This window comes from Mus caroli, unplaced genomic scaffold (assembly GCF_978045245.1).
Source record: "Mus caroli unplaced genomic scaffold, Mus_caroli_1 scaffold_6, whole genome shotgun sequence".
NCBI classification, from domain to species: domain Eukaryota; kingdom Metazoa; phylum Chordata; class Mammalia; order Rodentia; family Muridae; genus Mus; species Mus caroli.
Window position 1 is genome coordinate 94,971,363 of NW_028227261.1, and position 18,266 is coordinate 94,989,628.

The window sequence follows — 18,266 nt, forward strand, 5'->3', positions numbered from 1 at the left end:
ACACAGCGGTGCACAGACGTACATGCTGGCAAAACGACCATTAATAATAATAGTAGTAGTAATAGTAATACTAAAAAGAAGAAAGAAGAAATGTATTGTCTGCTGACTGCTAGCTTCCACTGAATCAAAAGCCACAAATCTCATCAGTACCTGAAACCTGTAAATTTGGCCCACTTTGCTGTAATCCACCAACCTGCAGACCCTGCCATTTGGTAATTGCCTTGATTTTATGACTTCCTTTCTTCTGTAACTAATAATAATAATAAAAATAAAAAGCTAATGTAACTATTTCCACAGTGGAGCATGTCTTCCAGGGCAATCTGAATCCATGTTGCTGGCCATCATTTGTATTTGGCTCAAGAGTAGACTCAGTGAGCTCAGAGCTGTAGTTTGGTATCTACACATTCATCCCACCCCAGGAGTGGGGCTGTTGTAACAGCTAAAACTCTCAGAGTGGTACTCTGGTACACAAGGCACTAAAAGCTACCTTCACAGCATGACACCACTGAGACAAGGCTGTGTGTTTAAAAAACCCTTTCATAGCACCTCCCAGATACGTTTGTGCCAAGCACTTTGTAGATTGTTAATTCAGTTAGTCCTAGGAACGCTACAAAACTGGTGCTATTAACATTACTATTCTATAGAAAATTTGATACAAAATTTAATTGTTTTTATGTGTGGGGGTGTTCTGCTTGCATGGATATCCTTGCAAGCCCTTGGTGCCTTCCCAGGCCAGTAGAGGGTGTCAAATGTCCTGGAACTGTAATTCCAGATGGGTGTGAGCTCCCTCCTGGGTGTTGGGAATCAAACCCAGGTCCTCTGGAAAACCAACTACTGAGCCATCTCTCCAGCCCCACATTTTCAGGTACCTACTGAGAAGTGATATTGCAGTTCACAAGATGATTGTAGTTTTAGTTTTCAGAAACTGAGGCTTAGAGAAACTAAGAAATCTTGAGAACATAGTTTGTTATTGGAGCTCAGAGTCATCCACTGCTTCCAGACTCCCTTTTCTTCTCACAGCACTGAGCCCTTTCCAAAACATGTATAATGGTAGCCTTAGGTACTATCCAAATCTTGGTCTTACCCCTCCTGTAGTAAGAAATCTTAATCATTCCTAGGTGAGAAATGAGAATGTGACAGATTGTAAATATAATTAGGCAGTGGTGATACACTTTTGACCCCAGCACTTGGGAGGCAGAGGCTAGCTACTGAGTTCCAGGATACCCAGGGCTACACAGAGAAACCCTGTTTCAAAAAAAAAAACAAAAAAATTTTAAAAAAAGATTTAAATATATTTAACATAACTATATACTAAAAGTGATTAAGAAACTAAATTTCATATTCTACTTTTGCCACAATTAACTGTATGTATTTGCTATTAAAAATGGTTATTCTATATACCAGTTTGTCTAAGAACTTGTAGATTCCTTACCTGCAAAACAAGCAACAAGAAACCAAGCAATGAAAAAAAAACTGCACCGGGCGTGGTGGCGCACGCCTTTAATCCCAGCACTCGGGAGGCAGAGGCAGGCGGATTTCTGAGTTCGAGGCCAGCCTGGTCTACAGAGTGAGTTCCAGGACAGCCAGGGCTATACAGAGAAACCCTGTCTCGAAAAACCACAAAAAAAAAAAAAGAAAAAAAACTGCTACCGAAAACATTGTAAAACAGATATCTTTAGCTGTCTCATGGTGCTGGTTTAGTTTTATGTCAACTTCACACAAGCTGGGGTCGTCTAAGAGGAGGTAGCCTCAATTGAGATAATGCTTCCATAAGACCTGGCTGTAGGCCACCTTGTAAGAAGTGTTCTTGGGCTGGTAAGATGGCTCAGCAGTTAAGAGCATTGAATGATCTTCTGAAGGTCCTGAGTTCAAATCTCAGAAACCGCATGGTAGCTCACAACCATCCGTAGTGAGATCTGATGCCCTCTGCTGGGGTATCCAAGGACAGCTACAGTGTACTTAGATATAATAAATAAATAAATATTAAAAAAAAGAAATGTTTTTAATTAGTGATTGATGTGGGAAGGTCTTGCCTACTATGGTGGTGCCATCCCTGCACTGGTGGTCCCAGGTTCTGGAGGAAAGCAAGCTGAGCAAGCCACTGGGAGCAAGCCAGAAAGCAGCACTCCTCCATGACCTCTGCATCGGCTCCTGCCTCCGGATTTCTGCCCTGTGTGAGTTCCTGTCCTGACTTCCTTTAATAATAAACTGTGATGTGGAAATATAAGCCAAATTTAAGTGCCTTACTCCCCATCTTGCTTTTGGTGTTTCATCACAGTAGTAGTAACTCTAAATAAGACACTACTGGAAAGAGTTATTAAATAGAAAGGTGGTCCTGGTTAAACACCTCAGTGCCTCAACTGAGGCTGTTGATGAACCAGATTGTCTTGAGCAAAATCAGATTAAATTGGTTTCACCAGGGCCTACAACTAAGCCTTGAACTACTTCCATCCCTGGCTCTTGAAGTTCCAATATTCTGTCTGCGAAAAATAAATCTCTGGTGGAGGAGGTTTTTTTTTTTTTTTTAAAATAATACGTGATAGCTGGCATCACATATGATAAGAAAAAAGAATAAAATCCAAAATGAAAAAGAGGACAGTCCAAACATATAAATATGTCCCAGATGTCCTGGTCAATAGATAGACCCTTAGAATAGCTGTGATTAATATGATCAAGTCATACATGACAGAATGGAGGATTTTAGTACACATTAGGATTTTAAAATAACCAAAAAGAGCCCACTGGGGACATATAAACCAAAACCACAATAGGGTAGTTTGAATATGCTTGGCCCAAAGAAAGGCACTATTTGAAGATGTGGCCTTTTGGGGGTAGGTATGTCACTGTGGGTTTTAATATCTTAGTCCTAGCTGCCTGGAAGCCAGTCTTCTCTTAGCAACCTTCAGCTGAAGATGTAGAACTCTCAGATCCTCCTGTTCCATGCCTGCCTGGGCTGCTATGTCCCTACCTTGATGATAATGGACTGAACCTCTGAACCTGTAAGCCAGCCCCAATTAAATGTTATCCTTATAAGAGTTACCATGATCATGGTGTCTATTCACAGTGATAAAACTCTAAGACAGAAGTTGGTACCAGGAGTGGGGTAGTGCTCTTATAGGCCTGATTATGCTTTTGTTTGGCAGAATGTGGATTTGGAAAGTAGTGAAATCCTTTAAGTGGGGTTTAACGGGCTATCCTAGTAGGAATATGGAAGACTTTGTTGCTGAGAGTGATTTAAACTGGGCAGACAAGCCCATGAAGTTTCAGTGAAGAATTTCAGTATGTGGAATAGAGACTGTTTTTCTAGTATTTCGGTGAAGAATGTGACTGTTTTCTGCCATTGGCTGAAGAGTCTGCCTGAGACTAAGGTGAAGAGATTTAGATTAACTACTTTGAAAAAGGAAGCCTCGGGCTGGTGAGATGGCTCAGTGGGTAAGAGCACCTGACTGCTCTTCCAAAGGTCCGGAGTTCAAATCCCAGCAACCACATGGTGGCTCACAACCATCCGTAACAAGATCTGACTCCCTCTTCTATGGAATGTCTGAAGACAACTACAGTGTACTTACATATAATAAATAAATAAATCTTAAAAAAAAAAAAAGAAAAAGGAAGCCTCAAAACAGCTTGCTATAAATTCTGTCACAAGATTACTAAATTCACTCTTATGAAGACCATTTTAATGAAAAGGAGCAAGCCGAGAAAGGAAAAATACATATGGTTTAAGTATTAAAGGGACACTAGGAAGTAGAAAGGAGCTGAATCCTATGTTCTAGAAGATAACAGATTAAGGGAGTAGGACTTTGGGGCATGATCCCACCCAGCTAAAATTAGGTTCAGGCAGGGTTGTACACAACTTTAATTTCAGGAAGCAAAGCCAAGCAAATCTCTGAATTCAAGGCCAGTTTGGGACAGAGCAAGTTCTAGGTGAAGAAAAGCTTAAGTACAGGTGTGGTGGTACACGCCTTTAATCCTAGCATTAAGGAGACAAAGCCATGCAGATCTCTGAGTTCAAGGACAATCTACAGAGCAAGTTCTCTGACAGCCAAGTTTAGGCAGTGAAGGAGTTGGAAAGCTAAAAGCTGGTAATAGAATAAGGAGGGAGGGGTATTCCAGCCCCAGCAAGCAGCAGAACTTGGCAGCTTCAGACATGTGGCCCTGGCTTTAGAGTCCAGAATAGAAGGGACTACTGGGACAATTGGTGCTGGTTAGCTGGAGCTAAGAAAGCAGTGATTAAGAAGAGAGGTGAAATTTCACTGAGGTGAAATCTTTTGGGAAGTATTTTCTGAGATCACAAAAAAAGCTGTGCTCCAGAGGTAGCTAAGGCTGTACCTCATGCTGCAGTTGGACTTGGTAATGTGTAAGAGTCACCCAGGTGGTACTGGTTTTGAAGGTATGAAGGGGTCATAAAGAGCTATTGAGGCTTGGCACTGTGAGAGGCCAGGGAAGGCCACTGGTGAAGGTGCAGCTTCAATTGTAATTGATGGCCCAGGACTGAAGGAGTCATGCAAAGGAGTTGAGGTTTGGCACCATGAAGAGAGCCTATGAGAGGCTATTGGTAAAGCCTAGTTGCAGGAGAAGACCCCAGAGTACTGGAGATGCCAGTACTATAGGATGACCACTAAGAACAACATCAGTGGTGGAGTGGAGTCAACCAGAGCCTATAGTGCTACAAGAGTGCAGAGCTGGAGATGTGACCCAAGCCCTTTGGAGGATCCCAGAAGATCGTGTGTGAACCCAGACATTGGGACAAGAAACTGTAGCACTGAAGTTGCCTTGGAGATCCCAAGATGTTAGATGACAGAGCTGTGGTGTATCTGCTGAGGAAAGCTGCTATCAGGGAGAAGAACTAGCCCAGGAGAGAGAACTTTGTTCTAGTCAACAAAGATGAAAAAGAAGTGGAGATCTGAAGACTGCTTTGACATCAGACATAAAGATGCAGAGTTTGCCTAGCTGTATTGCTTTTGGGATTACTGATAAGTGATTGGATGGATCTCAAAAGACTTTGAAATTTGGACTTTTAACGTTGTTGAGACTTCTATAGATTATGGGGACTTTGGAAGTTGAACTAAATGTACTTTTTTATTATGCTATGGCTAGATATGGTCCCCATAACTTCATGTGTATGAACAAGCCTATGGGGCCAGGGAGTGGAATGTGGTAATTTGAATATGCTTGGGTCAAGGAGTGGCACTATTTGGAAGTGTGTCCTTGTTGGGGTAGGTATGCCACTATGGACGTGGTGTTAATACCTTAGTCCTAGCTGTCTGGAAGCGAGTATTCTGCTAGAATGCTTCAAATGAAGATATAGAACTCTCAACTCCTCCTGCACCATGCCTGCCTGTATGCTGCCATGCTCCCACCTTGATGATAATGGACTGAGCCTTTGAACATGCAAACTAGCCCAAATTAAATGTTGTTTTTTTATAAGAGTTGCCTTGGTCATGGTGTCTGTTCACAGCAGTAAATTCCTAAGACAGATGGCAAGTGTGCATCCACTAAGATGAAAATGACAAAGGCAGGAAACACTCTCTGATAAGGATGTGGGTAGAAGAACTCCACTTTGGTGCTAATGGGATTGAAGGGTGCTATGCACTTTTGAAATGGCAATTCTGCCAAAGGTTAAAATTACCATACAACACTGCAGAACTTCTAGCTATATAACCAAGAGAATTAAAAATATATCAGCACAAATAATTTAAACATTCACAGGTAGCATTATTCATAATAGCCCCACTTGAAAACCTCAAATGTCCATCAATCTGTATAATTTAGTTGACAGTACAGGAATTAAGTAATGTTCATTGTGATTTTGTTGTGGGTTTTTTTTGTTTTGTTTTGTTTTGTTTTGACTATAATCCAAAATAGTGACTTTCTAGAGCCATGACCAAAAGTTAGATTCAGGATCCAAAATGAATAAAGCACGAACTTATTCTTCTCAGATCTCAAGAAGATTGGAGGTGCTGACAGGAGGCTAACACATCTGGAGAGAGTAGGACACTCAGCTAGTGGGCAAGAAAGAAGCAGAAAGAGATGAAATTGGGGCTGAAGAGATGGCTCAGTGGTGAAGAGCTCTTATTGTTCTTGCAAAAGACCTAGTATTGGGCTAGTGAGATGGCTCAGCGGTTAAGAGCACTGACTGCTCTTCCAAAGGTCCTGAGTTCAAATCCCAGCAACCACATGGTGGCTTACAACCATCCGTAATGAGACCTGACACCCTCTTCTGATGTGTCTAAAAAACAACTACAGTGTACATATGATAATAAATAAATCTTTCAAAAAAAAAAAAAAAGACCTAGGATTGGTTCCAGCACACACATGGTGACTCACAACCATCTGTAACTTGTTTCAGGAACCTGATGCCCTCTTCTGACCTCCATGGGCACCAAGAACACAGATGGTACACATATATACAGCACTCCTAAACATAAAATTAAATAATTTTTAAAAAGAAATGAAATCTTTGGTACCGTGTTTGTTCATTAGGTCCATTGACAGGTTACAGATTGGGTGGGTTTTGAAAACATTGGCAAAGAGATTTTTTTCCCAAGACTATGATGGTGTTTTATTAGGCTTGTTGTTTTTGTTTTAATTGTGGTTAGTAGCTGTCAAGTATGTTTGGTTTGAGTCATGGGTATGAAAAACAAGTGGACTATATCTTCAACCACTATAGCAGAATTTTAGCAGAGCCATTATACGTAGCATGAATTCCTGTCTGAGAAGGAAAGGGTTGAGTCAGCCAAAGGTGACAGGGCAAGACAGGATTTCAAGTAACTTACGTTAAGCCCCCAAATGCATGTTTGATACAAATGTATCAAACAAAATTTGATGTCTATATGGCATGAATAAACCTGGAGAATATTACACCAAGTGAAGGAAGCCTATTAGGAAAGTGATGAAGTGTGACTCTCCACATAAGTCCAGAACAGGCAAGTCAGGAGCAAGAGGAGGTTGCATAGGACTGAAATCTTTTGTTGACGGGGGACATATATTAAAGTGTATGTTTGGGGAAGGGTGATAAAACATTCTGATTGGGGCCTGCAAGATCGCTCAGAATGTGAAGGCTTGATGAACTTAGTTCAATCCTGAGAACCCACATGGTGGAAGGTGAGAACCCCACAAGTGGTTCCCTGACTACACACAGGATACAAAAGAAAGAAGGGATGGAGGGAGAGGAAAAGGTAATTTTTTTAAAGGTTCTAATTCATTGTGATGATGGTTGCTTAATTCTGGGGGGAGGGGAACATTTAGTGAATAAATTATATAGTGATTTGTATATTAAATAAAATTGATTTTGTTTTGTATAGTTCGATATTTGAGACAGGTCTTACTTTATTCCTCGGGTTAGGGAATCCATTTTTTTTTTTTTTTTTTTTCTGAGACAGGGTTTCTCTGTATAGCCCTGGCTGTCCTGGAACTCACTTTGTAGACCAGGCTGGCCTCGAACTCAGAAATCCGCCTGCCTCTGCCTCCCGAGTGCTGGGATTAAAGGCGTGCGCCACCACGCCCGGCTCCGGGAATCCATTATTACCATTAGTATTCACCATTATATTGGCGGGTCAGTGCAATGACGAGAAAGAGAAATTAAAAGGCACATAGAATGGAAAAAAGATAAATTCATCTTTATTTGAAGATAACATGATTTAAAGAATCTGTTTTTAAGAAGCTGCTAAAGGTAATGAGTAGATCTGACTACTGTAGGGCATAAGGCATACACACAAAATTAATTATATTTCTATATGTTAGTACTTGAAAACTCAATAAAGCCAGGCATTGTGTCTCATGTCTATAATAATAGCACTAAGAAAACTGAGGCAGGTTAACCAATTGGGTTAACCCATTTGGAAAAAAAAAGAAAAGCTGAAAAATTTAAGATATCTAGAATAGTATCAATAATATAAATGCTTATAATAAGTTAAACAAGATTTCACCTGCAAGTATTATGCACTGAAGTTCATAATACACAGCCAGGCAAAACAAAAGTCCTTTAAAAAAAAAAAAAAAGCCAGGTGGTGGTAGAGTACACCTTCAGTCGAAGCACTCAGGAGGCAGGGGCAGGCAGACCTCTGTGAGTCCGTGCCCAGCCTAGTCTACAGGGTGAGCCCCAAGCCAGTCAGGGTTACAGAAAGAAATGATACTGCAGTTCTTCACCCAACCCTCACGCAACTGTCTTTGTGGAGATAAAGTAGCTTCATTTTACATAAGAAGTTTTGTAAACAGCTAATTTTATTGCTTGATACCAATTGGTTGTTCATGATACATACTTTTCTGCAAGAAAGCAATGAATGAAATAAAGGCATAGAGGGGAAAACTTGGAAAAACCACAATATATTAGGATGTCACTTAATTAAACTTGTATGTGATTGGTTAGTTGTTTTAGTTACAATTTCAAATCTTATAGATACAGAAATTCTACTTCTTTCTAGAACAAACTTATATGTCCTTACACGACAGTGGGGGAGGCAGCAGATTTCTACTGCTGAGCTTTTTACTTCTGAAGAAAGTCAACACTGTTACTTCTTGTCCTTCACAGTCTAGAATTCATCTGGGTCATTAGCTTCTCCAATTTGATTGCTAGGGCTATGTTTCCTTTAATCTTCAACTTTCCTGACATAAATGCCATGGTTGGCTTTAATTTCCCTAAAACGAAAAATAAAGACAGAGAAAGCATTAGTGTCCTAAGGAATATGCTAGTTGAAGAACATGCATTCTAGGAAGAATCCCCAGAGTCACATAAATCCCAGAGCACAGAGATGTCTACACAGCACTTCATATTACTGTCTAGGGAATCTCACTTCCTGACTTGGATGTCAGCAATACCTTACAATACAAAAGATAACATAAGAAACAGTCAGCAGAGCCGGGCGTGGTGGCGCACGCCTTTAACCCCAGCACTCGGGAGGCAGAGGCAGGTGGATTTCTGAGTTCGAGGCCAGCCTGGTCTACAAAGTGAGTGCCAGGACAGCCAGGGCTACACAGAGAAACCCTGTCTTGAAAAAACAACCAACCAAACAAACAAAAACAAAGAAAAAAAGAAAAATAAAGAAAAGAAACAGTCAGCATACGGTAATGGCAAGAAGCTAAAGACGCTACATTTATACATATGCTGGTTACAGTACTAAAGAAATAGCCCCCAATAAATTCTGGTGGGCAAATACTATGTTATTTAATTTTCTAATCTGTTATAGTTCATTAACTAACTATTTCAAGTTTAAATTCAAGAAGTCAAATGGTATAAAATGTACAAAATATTTACAAATGATTATTAAGCTGGGCATGGCAGCATACATCTTGTAACCAACCCCAGCACTTGGGGGCTGAGTCAGGAGGATCATAAGTTCAAAGCCAGCCTGAGCTTAACAGTGACATTGTGTCAAGATAAACAACTAAGACCCTTAAGTATGTAGTGGTTAGGAGCTGGGGAGATGGCTCAGTGGTAAAGTACTTGCTGCACAAGTGTTAGAACCTTAGTGCAAATCCAGCCCAAGGAAAGCCAGGCACTACAGTGCACATCTGCAATTCTAGTGGTCCTACTTTGAGATGGGAAGCAGAGACAGCTTTCCACAGAAGCTTGTGGAAAGCTAGCATGGCATATACAGTAACGAACAACAAAGACACCCTGTCTAAAGCTGGAAGGTGAGGAATGATACCCAAGGCTGTCTCTGACATCTAAGCATGCACAGTGGTACCTGAACATGTGTACTCAAATAAACATGGAAACACATATACTAAACATTTTTATTTTTAGTATAGCATATGTAGAGATGGAGATATGGCTCAGTGGTTAAGAGGTCTTTCCAGTGGCTCATAAATGCCCATCACTCCAGTTACAGGGGATCTGATGATTCTGGTCTCTGAGGATACTTGTACACACATGGACATACCCACATACAGACACATACACACACATACATACACACACGCACACACACTAAGAAATTATTTTTTAAGTATAGTCTATGAACATAAAAGTTCATGTTAGCATTTTCAACCAGAGAAATGTAGGTATTACAAACGGAATTATAACTATGTAATCCCAACACTTGGGAGGCAGAAGCAGGTGGATTTTTGAGTTTAAGGCCAACCTGGTCTACAGAACAAGTTCTAGGACTCTAGGACTCCAGGGCTACACAGAGAAACCCTGCAGAAAGAAAGAAAAGAAAAGGAAGGGAAGGGAAGGGAAGGGAAAAGAAAGAAAGAAAGAAAGAAAGAAAGAAAGAAAGAAAGAAAGAAAGAAAGAAAGAAAGAAAGAAAGAAAGAGAGAGACAGAGAGAGAGAGAGAGAGAGAGAGAAGGAAGGAAGGAAGGAAGGAAAGGAAAGGAAAGGAAAGGAAAGGAAAGGAAAGGAAAGGAAGCAAGCAAGCAAAGCAAGGCAGGCAGAAAGAAAAGAAAAGAAGGAAAGAAAAGAAAGAGGAAGAGGAAGAGAGAAAGAAAGAAAAAAGAAAAGAAATTGTAGCAACTAATAAACAATATTAGCCTATAGAGAAAAATACCTTCCCTTTTTCTTTTTACTATTAATTCAGTGTTAGTTCAATCTGGAGTACAAGGTTAATAGGAAAACAAGCTCAAAGAGGATTTTAATTTGGCCAAAGCCACACAGCTCATATGACCGTGCTTCAGGTATGCCCAGCTATCATTTATGACTTCTAACATTCTACCAGTTGAGACATTGCTCTTATCTCCTATAAGGAACAACATGTCTGGTACATTAGTGACATATCCCACCTCTCAGTTCTGTGACATATGCAGGTTGAAAACAAAGCAAAAAATACAGAGAAAAGAAGTGATTTAAAGTTAATAGGAAATGCAGGTGCAGAAGAAAAAATCCAAAATAATCCATCCTTTTGGAGACTAGTAGTAATAATAAAGAAAACAATATTGAGGCTGAAGGTATGGCTCAGCCTAGTGACCTGAGTTTAATATCCAGAATCTATATAAAAGTTCAAGGAGCCGGGCATGGTGGCACACGCCTTTAATCCCAGCACTCGGGAGGCAGAGGCAGGCGGATTTCTGAGTTCGAGGCCAGCCTGGTCTACAAAGTGAGTTCCAGGACAGCCAGGGCTATACAGAGAAACCCTGTCTCAGAAAAAAAAAAAAAAAAAAAACAACAACAAAACAAAACAAAAAAAAGTTCAAGGAGCAAAGAGAATCTACAAAGTTGTCCTCTACCTCCACAGAAGTGCCATGGCACGCACAGTCATAAACCTCATACATACACCTCACACACCCACTTAGCCCCCTCACACATAGTAAAATAGTAACTCAAAATGGATCTAGACTAAAATGTATGATGTAAAATTTTAAAGTCATAACACAAGGGGTATTGTGGGCTAAATGGAACCTGTAGGCTCCTATATTTCAACATCTGGTTCCCAATTTGTGGTGTTGGTAGGTAGGAGGGTACAGAATTCGCCAGATGTGAAGCTTGCTGGAGGAAGCACACCATTTCAAGGAGGCTTTGAGAATTTACAACCCTGTCCACTCCCAATCTCCCCCCTCCCGCTCTCTTTCCCTCTCTCACGTGCAGCTGAGATGTGAGCTCTCGGCTTCTGTGCACCTGCTGCCATGACTCCCCCATGGACATGTCCTCTGGAACCATAAGGCAAGTAAACTCTTTTATGTGAGTTGCCTTGGCCATGGCATTTTATCACATTTATCAACAGAAAGTAACCAGCACAGAGGTAAAGCTTTGTAACCTGAAGTTTGACAGGGAGTCTTGGATCTCACACTAAAAGCATAAGCAACAACAAAAAGGTAAATCTATACTATCAAAATTTTTAAAATGTTACTTCAAAATACATCATCAAGAAAGTGAATGAGGGGCTGGAGAGATGGCTCAGTGGTTAAGAGCACTGGCTACTCTTCCAGAGGTCCTGAATTCAATTCCTAGCATCTCCAAGGCAGCACACAACCATCTGTAATGAGATCTGATGCCCTTTATGGCACACAGGCATACATGCAGACAGAACACTTATATACAGAAAACAAGTAAATCTTAAAAAAAAGAAAGTGAGTAAAAACAGAAGTATTTACATATAATATACCTTGAAATATAAAAATAATACTTAAAATTCATGGACAAAATACAACTCGGTTTAAAGGAGGAAGCTAAAGAGATGTCTCAGTGGCTAAGAGCACTTGCTGCTCTTCTAGAAAACTTGAATTTGCTCCCCAGCATCAACCTGAGGGCTCACAACAGTCTGCCACTCCAATCCAGTTCAAGGGGATCTGACACCCTCCTTTGTCTCCATGGGCACCAGGCATGCAAGCGGTGCTCAGACATACATGCAAGCAAACACCCATATACATAATACTAAAACTTGTAAAAAGAAAGACTGAATGAATATTTCTTTAAGACATTACACAGATAACCAATAAGCACATTTTAAAGGTTCGATACCATTAGCAATTTGGGGAAATCCAAACCAAAACTTTAAGATTCTAGTAGAATGATAATCATTTTTTTTAAAAACAACAGAAGTAAAAAACAGTGCTGTCAGAGGCAAGAATTAAGCAACAAAGTCATACATTCCCTGGGGAAATGGGAATGACACCGCCACAGAATAGCTCAAAACAAAACAACAGTTCCCACACCCCACAATGCCTGCCAGCCACTGAGGTAAACGGTGTTCTGTGAGAGGCATAATGGCATGAGTCTGTAATCCAGCACTTTGGAGGTGGAAACAAGAATCTCAGAGGTTAAAGGCCAACCTCAGCTATACAGCAAACTTGAGGACAGCCTGGGCTACCTGTCTGAAAAAGAAAATAATATGGTACAGCCATATGACTTAATATGCAACAAGGAAGATAAATATAACTACTGATACATAAATGAATCTTAAAGCCTTAAGCTGAAAAAAGCCAGATGCATGATACTATACAGTTTTAGTCCACTTACAAAAAAATCAATGGAAAAACAGGAAGCAATAATATTTTGTTAGCTATGGATTGGATGGAAATAGGAACTGACTATATAAGGAGAAGTTTCTAAAATAATAGAAATAGTGTCAAAGTCAAGCTTATTGGTAGATGATTAATTCTAAAAATATACTAAGAATCATGTTCATTTATTTTAATAAAGTTTATAGTATAAAAAATTATCAAAATGAGGGAGCTGGAGAAATGACTCAGTGGTTCAAAGCACTGGCTATTCTTCCAGAGGACCTGGGTTCAATTCCCAGAATGTACATGGCAGCTCACAACTGTCTGTAACTCCAGTTCCAGGAGATCTGACATCTCCACACATACACACAGGTGGTCAAAACACCAATGTCATAAAATAAAAATAATTAAAAATTTTTTTACCAAAACAATATTGATCGAGGGAAAAAAAAACTTTCAAAGAAATCACAATGTAACAATATATGTACTAATCAAAATGTAACAATATATATGTATGTACCCCTCCTCAGATAAAGTAATCTTAAACAATTTATTCTCTTTCCTTTTTCCTTAAGTGATAGAGACCTCACCTTGTTGTCCAGACTGGCCACAAATTTCTAGTTCAGCCTGCCTCAGCCCCCTAACAGAGACTGCAGGCATGCGCCATTGAGCTTGCCAACAGTTTATTTTATTACTTTCTGTTTTGCCACACAGTGACCTCTACTGGCCCAAGAGAGAGATTTGTTATTTTAGGTTTTTTGTATTTACAGTGTATGCTTCTAGATAAATATAGAAATGGCTGTGACCTCTAAAAGAGACGTCTTGGGTGCCAAGATCTAAACAGTACCCATATAAGGAAGACATTCACAGATACAATGAAAGGAGAAAGACAGGATCTTCCCAGTCTAAACTCCAGGTATCAAATGTGCCTCCTATAACTCATGACTTGGGGGACTCCAGCAAATGCAAGAGCACACTTACAAAAAGAGATAGAAAGCCCATGGTCTCAGGCTTACATATAAGGGAAAGTTAGAGCAGCCACTGAGCCACGAGTGGTGGTGCCAGCTCTGAAGGGGGCAGGAAGGCTAGGTCAAGTCATCTTCAGCTCTACAGTTTTCCAGGCTAGCCTGGACTACATGAGGTCCTGTCCATTTATTAGAAGGTCAGTCAGAACAGCAGAATAACTAAGAGCAAGAGTGGCCTTCAAGATGGCTCAGCGGGTAAAGGGCTCTGCAGTGCAAGCCAACAACCTAAGTTAGACACACAGAACTTACGCTACAAAATTATCCTGACCTCCATCAGTTCACTGTGGCATGCATATGCTCCCCACACAGAAATAATAAATTAAGTTTAGAGAATAATAATGGACACATATAGATTCATATCCTAGCCCTAACATCTACTCAATCGATATCTGATCTTGGGATTATTACTTAATTTATCAGAGTCTCAGTCACCACCTCTATAAAATGATGAAAATGATTTTTTGTTGTTGTTTCTTTGGTTTTTCGAGACAGGGTTTCTCTGTGTAGCCCTGTCTGTCCTGGAACTCACTTTGTAGACCAGGCTGGCCTCGAACTCAGAAATCCACCTGCCTCTGCCTCCCGAGTGCTGGGATTAAAGACATGCGCCACCACGCCTGACTAGTTAAATCCATTCTTAAACCACAACAATTACACAATAGTTATTAAGTATATTTAACTTATTCAGCTTAGACACTGTCAATGCCTTTTTGTTTAGTTTATTGAGACGGGATCTTATTAGATAGCTCTGAATGACTTCAAACTCACTCCATAGAGCCTTGAACTCACAAGTCAAGCCTTAGCTTCCCAAGTGCTGAGGTTATAAGCATGTACCACCTTGAACAGCATAATGCATTTGTAATTGAAACTGTCCTTAAAATAAAAAAAAATCTATGATTCGTTTTTACCAAACATTTAGGCTGAGTATAGTGGTGCACACCATTAATCCCAGTACTTAGGAGGCATTAATTTCTGTTAACTCAGTGCCAGTTTGGTCTCCATAGCAAGAACCAGGACAGCCAGGAATATAGAGAGAGATCCTGTCTCAAAAAACAAAACCAAAAACAAATATTTACTGATCTATAATGTATAAAAATGCTGTTTAATCTCTAATAAGAAAATAGGGTTTTTGTTTGGTTTGGTTTGGTTCTTCAAGTCAGGGTTTGTCTGTATGTCCTAGAACTCACTTTATAGACCAAACTGGTCTAATCTTGAGATTAGCCTGCCTCAGCCTCTACTGTGCTGGGGTTAAAGGTGTGTACCACCACTGCCAGCTTAAAAAGTGGTTTTTGATATTCCAAACTACCATAAGTGAGTGGAGGCAGAAATTAATTAACATGTTATAATGTATAATTTGAAAAGATCTAAAATAAATAAATAAATCTTTTTTAAAGGGGGGGAGGCTAGAGAGATGGCTCAGCAGTTAAGAGCACTGGCTGCTCTTCCAGAGGTCCGGAATTCAATTTCCAGCAACCACATGGTAGCTCACAACCATCTGTAATGGAATCTCATGCCCTCTTCTGGTGTGTCTGAAGACAGCTACAGTGTACTCATATATATAAAATAAATAAATCTTTAAAAAAAAGAAAAGATCATCAAATGTAATAATATAATTTTGTTTTTATAAACATATATATGTTTATGGACATAAATATATGCATGTAAGATGCTAATCCAAATGAATTGATGGCTGTCCTTTCAATGGTATAGTAAAAAAAGTTTTATTATTATTCTAGTTGTTTTTTCTAGTTTTGTTCAATAAATACTTAATACTACTGTAAAAGTTAAAGAGGGTAGGGAGACGGTTTGGTGTGTAAGAACAACTGCTGCACAAGCTTGAGGACCTGAGTTCAAATCTCCAACACCTGGGTAAGGAGTTGAGCTGTCTACAAGTATGCCTGCAACTCCAGCATCGGGGGGCTCTGAGGAAGGAGGATGGCTGGGGTTTGCTAGTTGCCAGTCTAGCTCCAGGACTCAGGAGAGCTCATGCTGGAAGGGGGTATGGAAGAGCATACTCATTTGGCCTCTACATGTATGCACATGCTTGTGCATTTGCACCTGAACCTACACATGCATAGAGAGCACATACACATAGAATGCACGCACACACACAGAGCACACACACTAGTTCCACTTTAGTCACTGAAACATCATACACAAACTAGCTCATGTACAGTGTACGCCACTAGCATCCCTTATTAGAACTGGAAACGGGGGCTTGGAGGGCACAGAATATACTTTGGTACCATTTAACAAGATTTCAGAGAATAAGCATGTGAGTGGTACTTTATAATTTATTACATGTAAGATTTCTAGGTTAGAATATTATAATGCCTTAGTTGAGAGTATTGTTGCTAATTTTTAGAATTTGTGTTAACTTACCTGTTTGAATAGTATTCTAATAGAAGAAAATAAAACAAATCACCCTTAAAATTATTTTGGCACTTTTAGAAATTACTGGGCAGAACATAAAATCGTGCAAAAGATTCTCTGGGATAGAGATCCCACAAAAGCAGCATACAAGGGCACAAGAGAGTCCTGTCTTGTCTCCTTTATGGCATCTGGTGAGGCCGGAGTGAGGTACTGCTGACTTCTAGCCTCCAGTGACCACACTGAAAATACAGTACTTTAGTTCAGGCAGAATGAAACCTACTTAGTAAGCCTTGTAGATTATTTTTGTTTCCAATGTTACGTCATTATTTTTTCGGTGATGAGAAAGATCTACCTCAGATTTTCCATTTATCAGACGAGGTAGAAGTGGATCGGAGGCAGCCTAAGAGCAGCCTCCCAAGACCACATGCTTTTCAGCACAGCACTCTCCCACTGTTGGGAATGTTTCTGAACCTTGATTATCTAGAAAAGGAACAAGTACAATATCCAAAATATTCCATTTGAAACAAGCAACCTAAGAGAGTTGAAACCGTACCTGAAAACATTTTGACAAAATCATCAGTGGCCATACTCATCACCACATCTGCCCGGTCCGAGGGCTCTCCGTGTCCAACCTTCCCGCCTCTGCTCTTCAGATCAAGAAACCACGTACCACCATCTTCACCTGTGCAGACAAATACGTGGAAATCCATGTCATCATTACTACAGTTGTAATTACCTCCTAACATGCTGTCCTGGCTAAAATCCTCAGGCCCCCATCAGACTCAGCACTGACTATGGTCTTAGCACTGTGCTAGGTTCTGAAGATCATTCAGTAAGAAAAAGAAAAGCCAGCTTCTTCTCCAAAGAGGAAACAGAGGCTATGTGGGTGTGTTGATAGAGGGAGCAAAGCTGGAGTCGTGAAATTCACACAGAAGTTACAGCAGTGCTTAGGAGGGACTGAGGCAAAGAAAACGGCTCAGTTTTATCAGGTGCAACACTTCAGTTTGGAGACGGACAGTGAAGAAGAAAACAGAGGCTATTAAAGAGGAAGCCCAGGAAAGCAGGCATTTCCAGAAGGAAGAAGTGCCCAAGCACCTTGGATCCTGCTGAGGAGATGAAGGGAGGGCTGACAAACTCAGTGGTGCACAGCCCTCATCTAGGACCATTGTGAAAACAACCCCTGGGGAACAAAGGAAACCAGAAGGGAGAAAACTATGTTCAATAGAGTGGGCTTCAGATAAAAGTAAGTGTGGCTCTGAAAGAAAAAGACAGAGGAGATGCATCTATGACTCGGATACTGCTAGAGTCTCCCATGGCCTACTTCACTGTCAATGTCTGTCAGATCACCCCTGACTGACTGCATCAAACTGGACATGTGAGGAAGGGGCTACATGTAGCTAATCAAGCTTGGGAGGTGCTGCTGAGAGCTAAGCTCCATCCACCTGGGAGGAAGAGGTGGGCCTGATGGCCGACTGATGGACGTCTGATGGCAGGAAGCTGAAGTCATTTCTACCTGCAGGTTTCTGAAAATAATCTGCTGTGGAAAATGAGGCAGTAAGCTGACAAAAGAGTCTAAGTTGCTGCTTAGCCCTATTTGAAGAGGAACCCACCAGTTCAGCTGATATTACTGCTTTGATTTTTGTCTAACAAGATTTGATAGCCTTGATGCAGCTCTGGGGAAACCAGGCAGTTTGAGTCATCCAGTCTTGAACAGAGAGGTCACAGCATAAGCACGGAGGGTTCAGCAACTTTGGGACATCAGCAAAAATAAAGACTAAAGCAACAGACCATGAGCTCAGAAACGAAAAGGAAGGAGGGAAGATTACAGTTAGGCAGAGAACAGCATCGAGGAGGAGAAAGTTTGCATATAACAGAACTAAGTAGTTCTTAAAACTACCATTAGTCTATGTTACTTTTATTATATAGAAAAACATTAGGAGTTTGTATTGGTTTGGTTTTTTGAGACAGGGTATCTCTACATAGCTCTGGCTAC

The 18,266-nt window shown here is 40.4% G+C and overlaps 1 protein-coding gene across 1 annotated transcript in view; it reads right to left on the bottom strand.

The window, feature by feature from the left end:
- Positions 1–7,598: 7,598 nt before the first annotated feature.
- The window catches only part of Hsdl2 (hydroxysteroid dehydrogenase like 2), a 46,694-nt gene continuing 36,026 nt past the window's right edge, over positions 7,599–18,266 (bottom strand). The window contains exons 10-11 of the mRNA XM_021160855.3: positions 16,827–16,955; positions 7,599–8,637 (exon numbers count right to left, since the gene is read on the bottom strand). Of these exons, the coding sequence (XP_021016514.1) occupies positions 8,525–8,637; positions 16,827–16,955 (242 nt within the window). The 3' untranslated portion in view covers positions 7,599–8,524. The remainder of the gene's footprint in view (positions 8,638–16,826; positions 16,956–18,266) is intronic.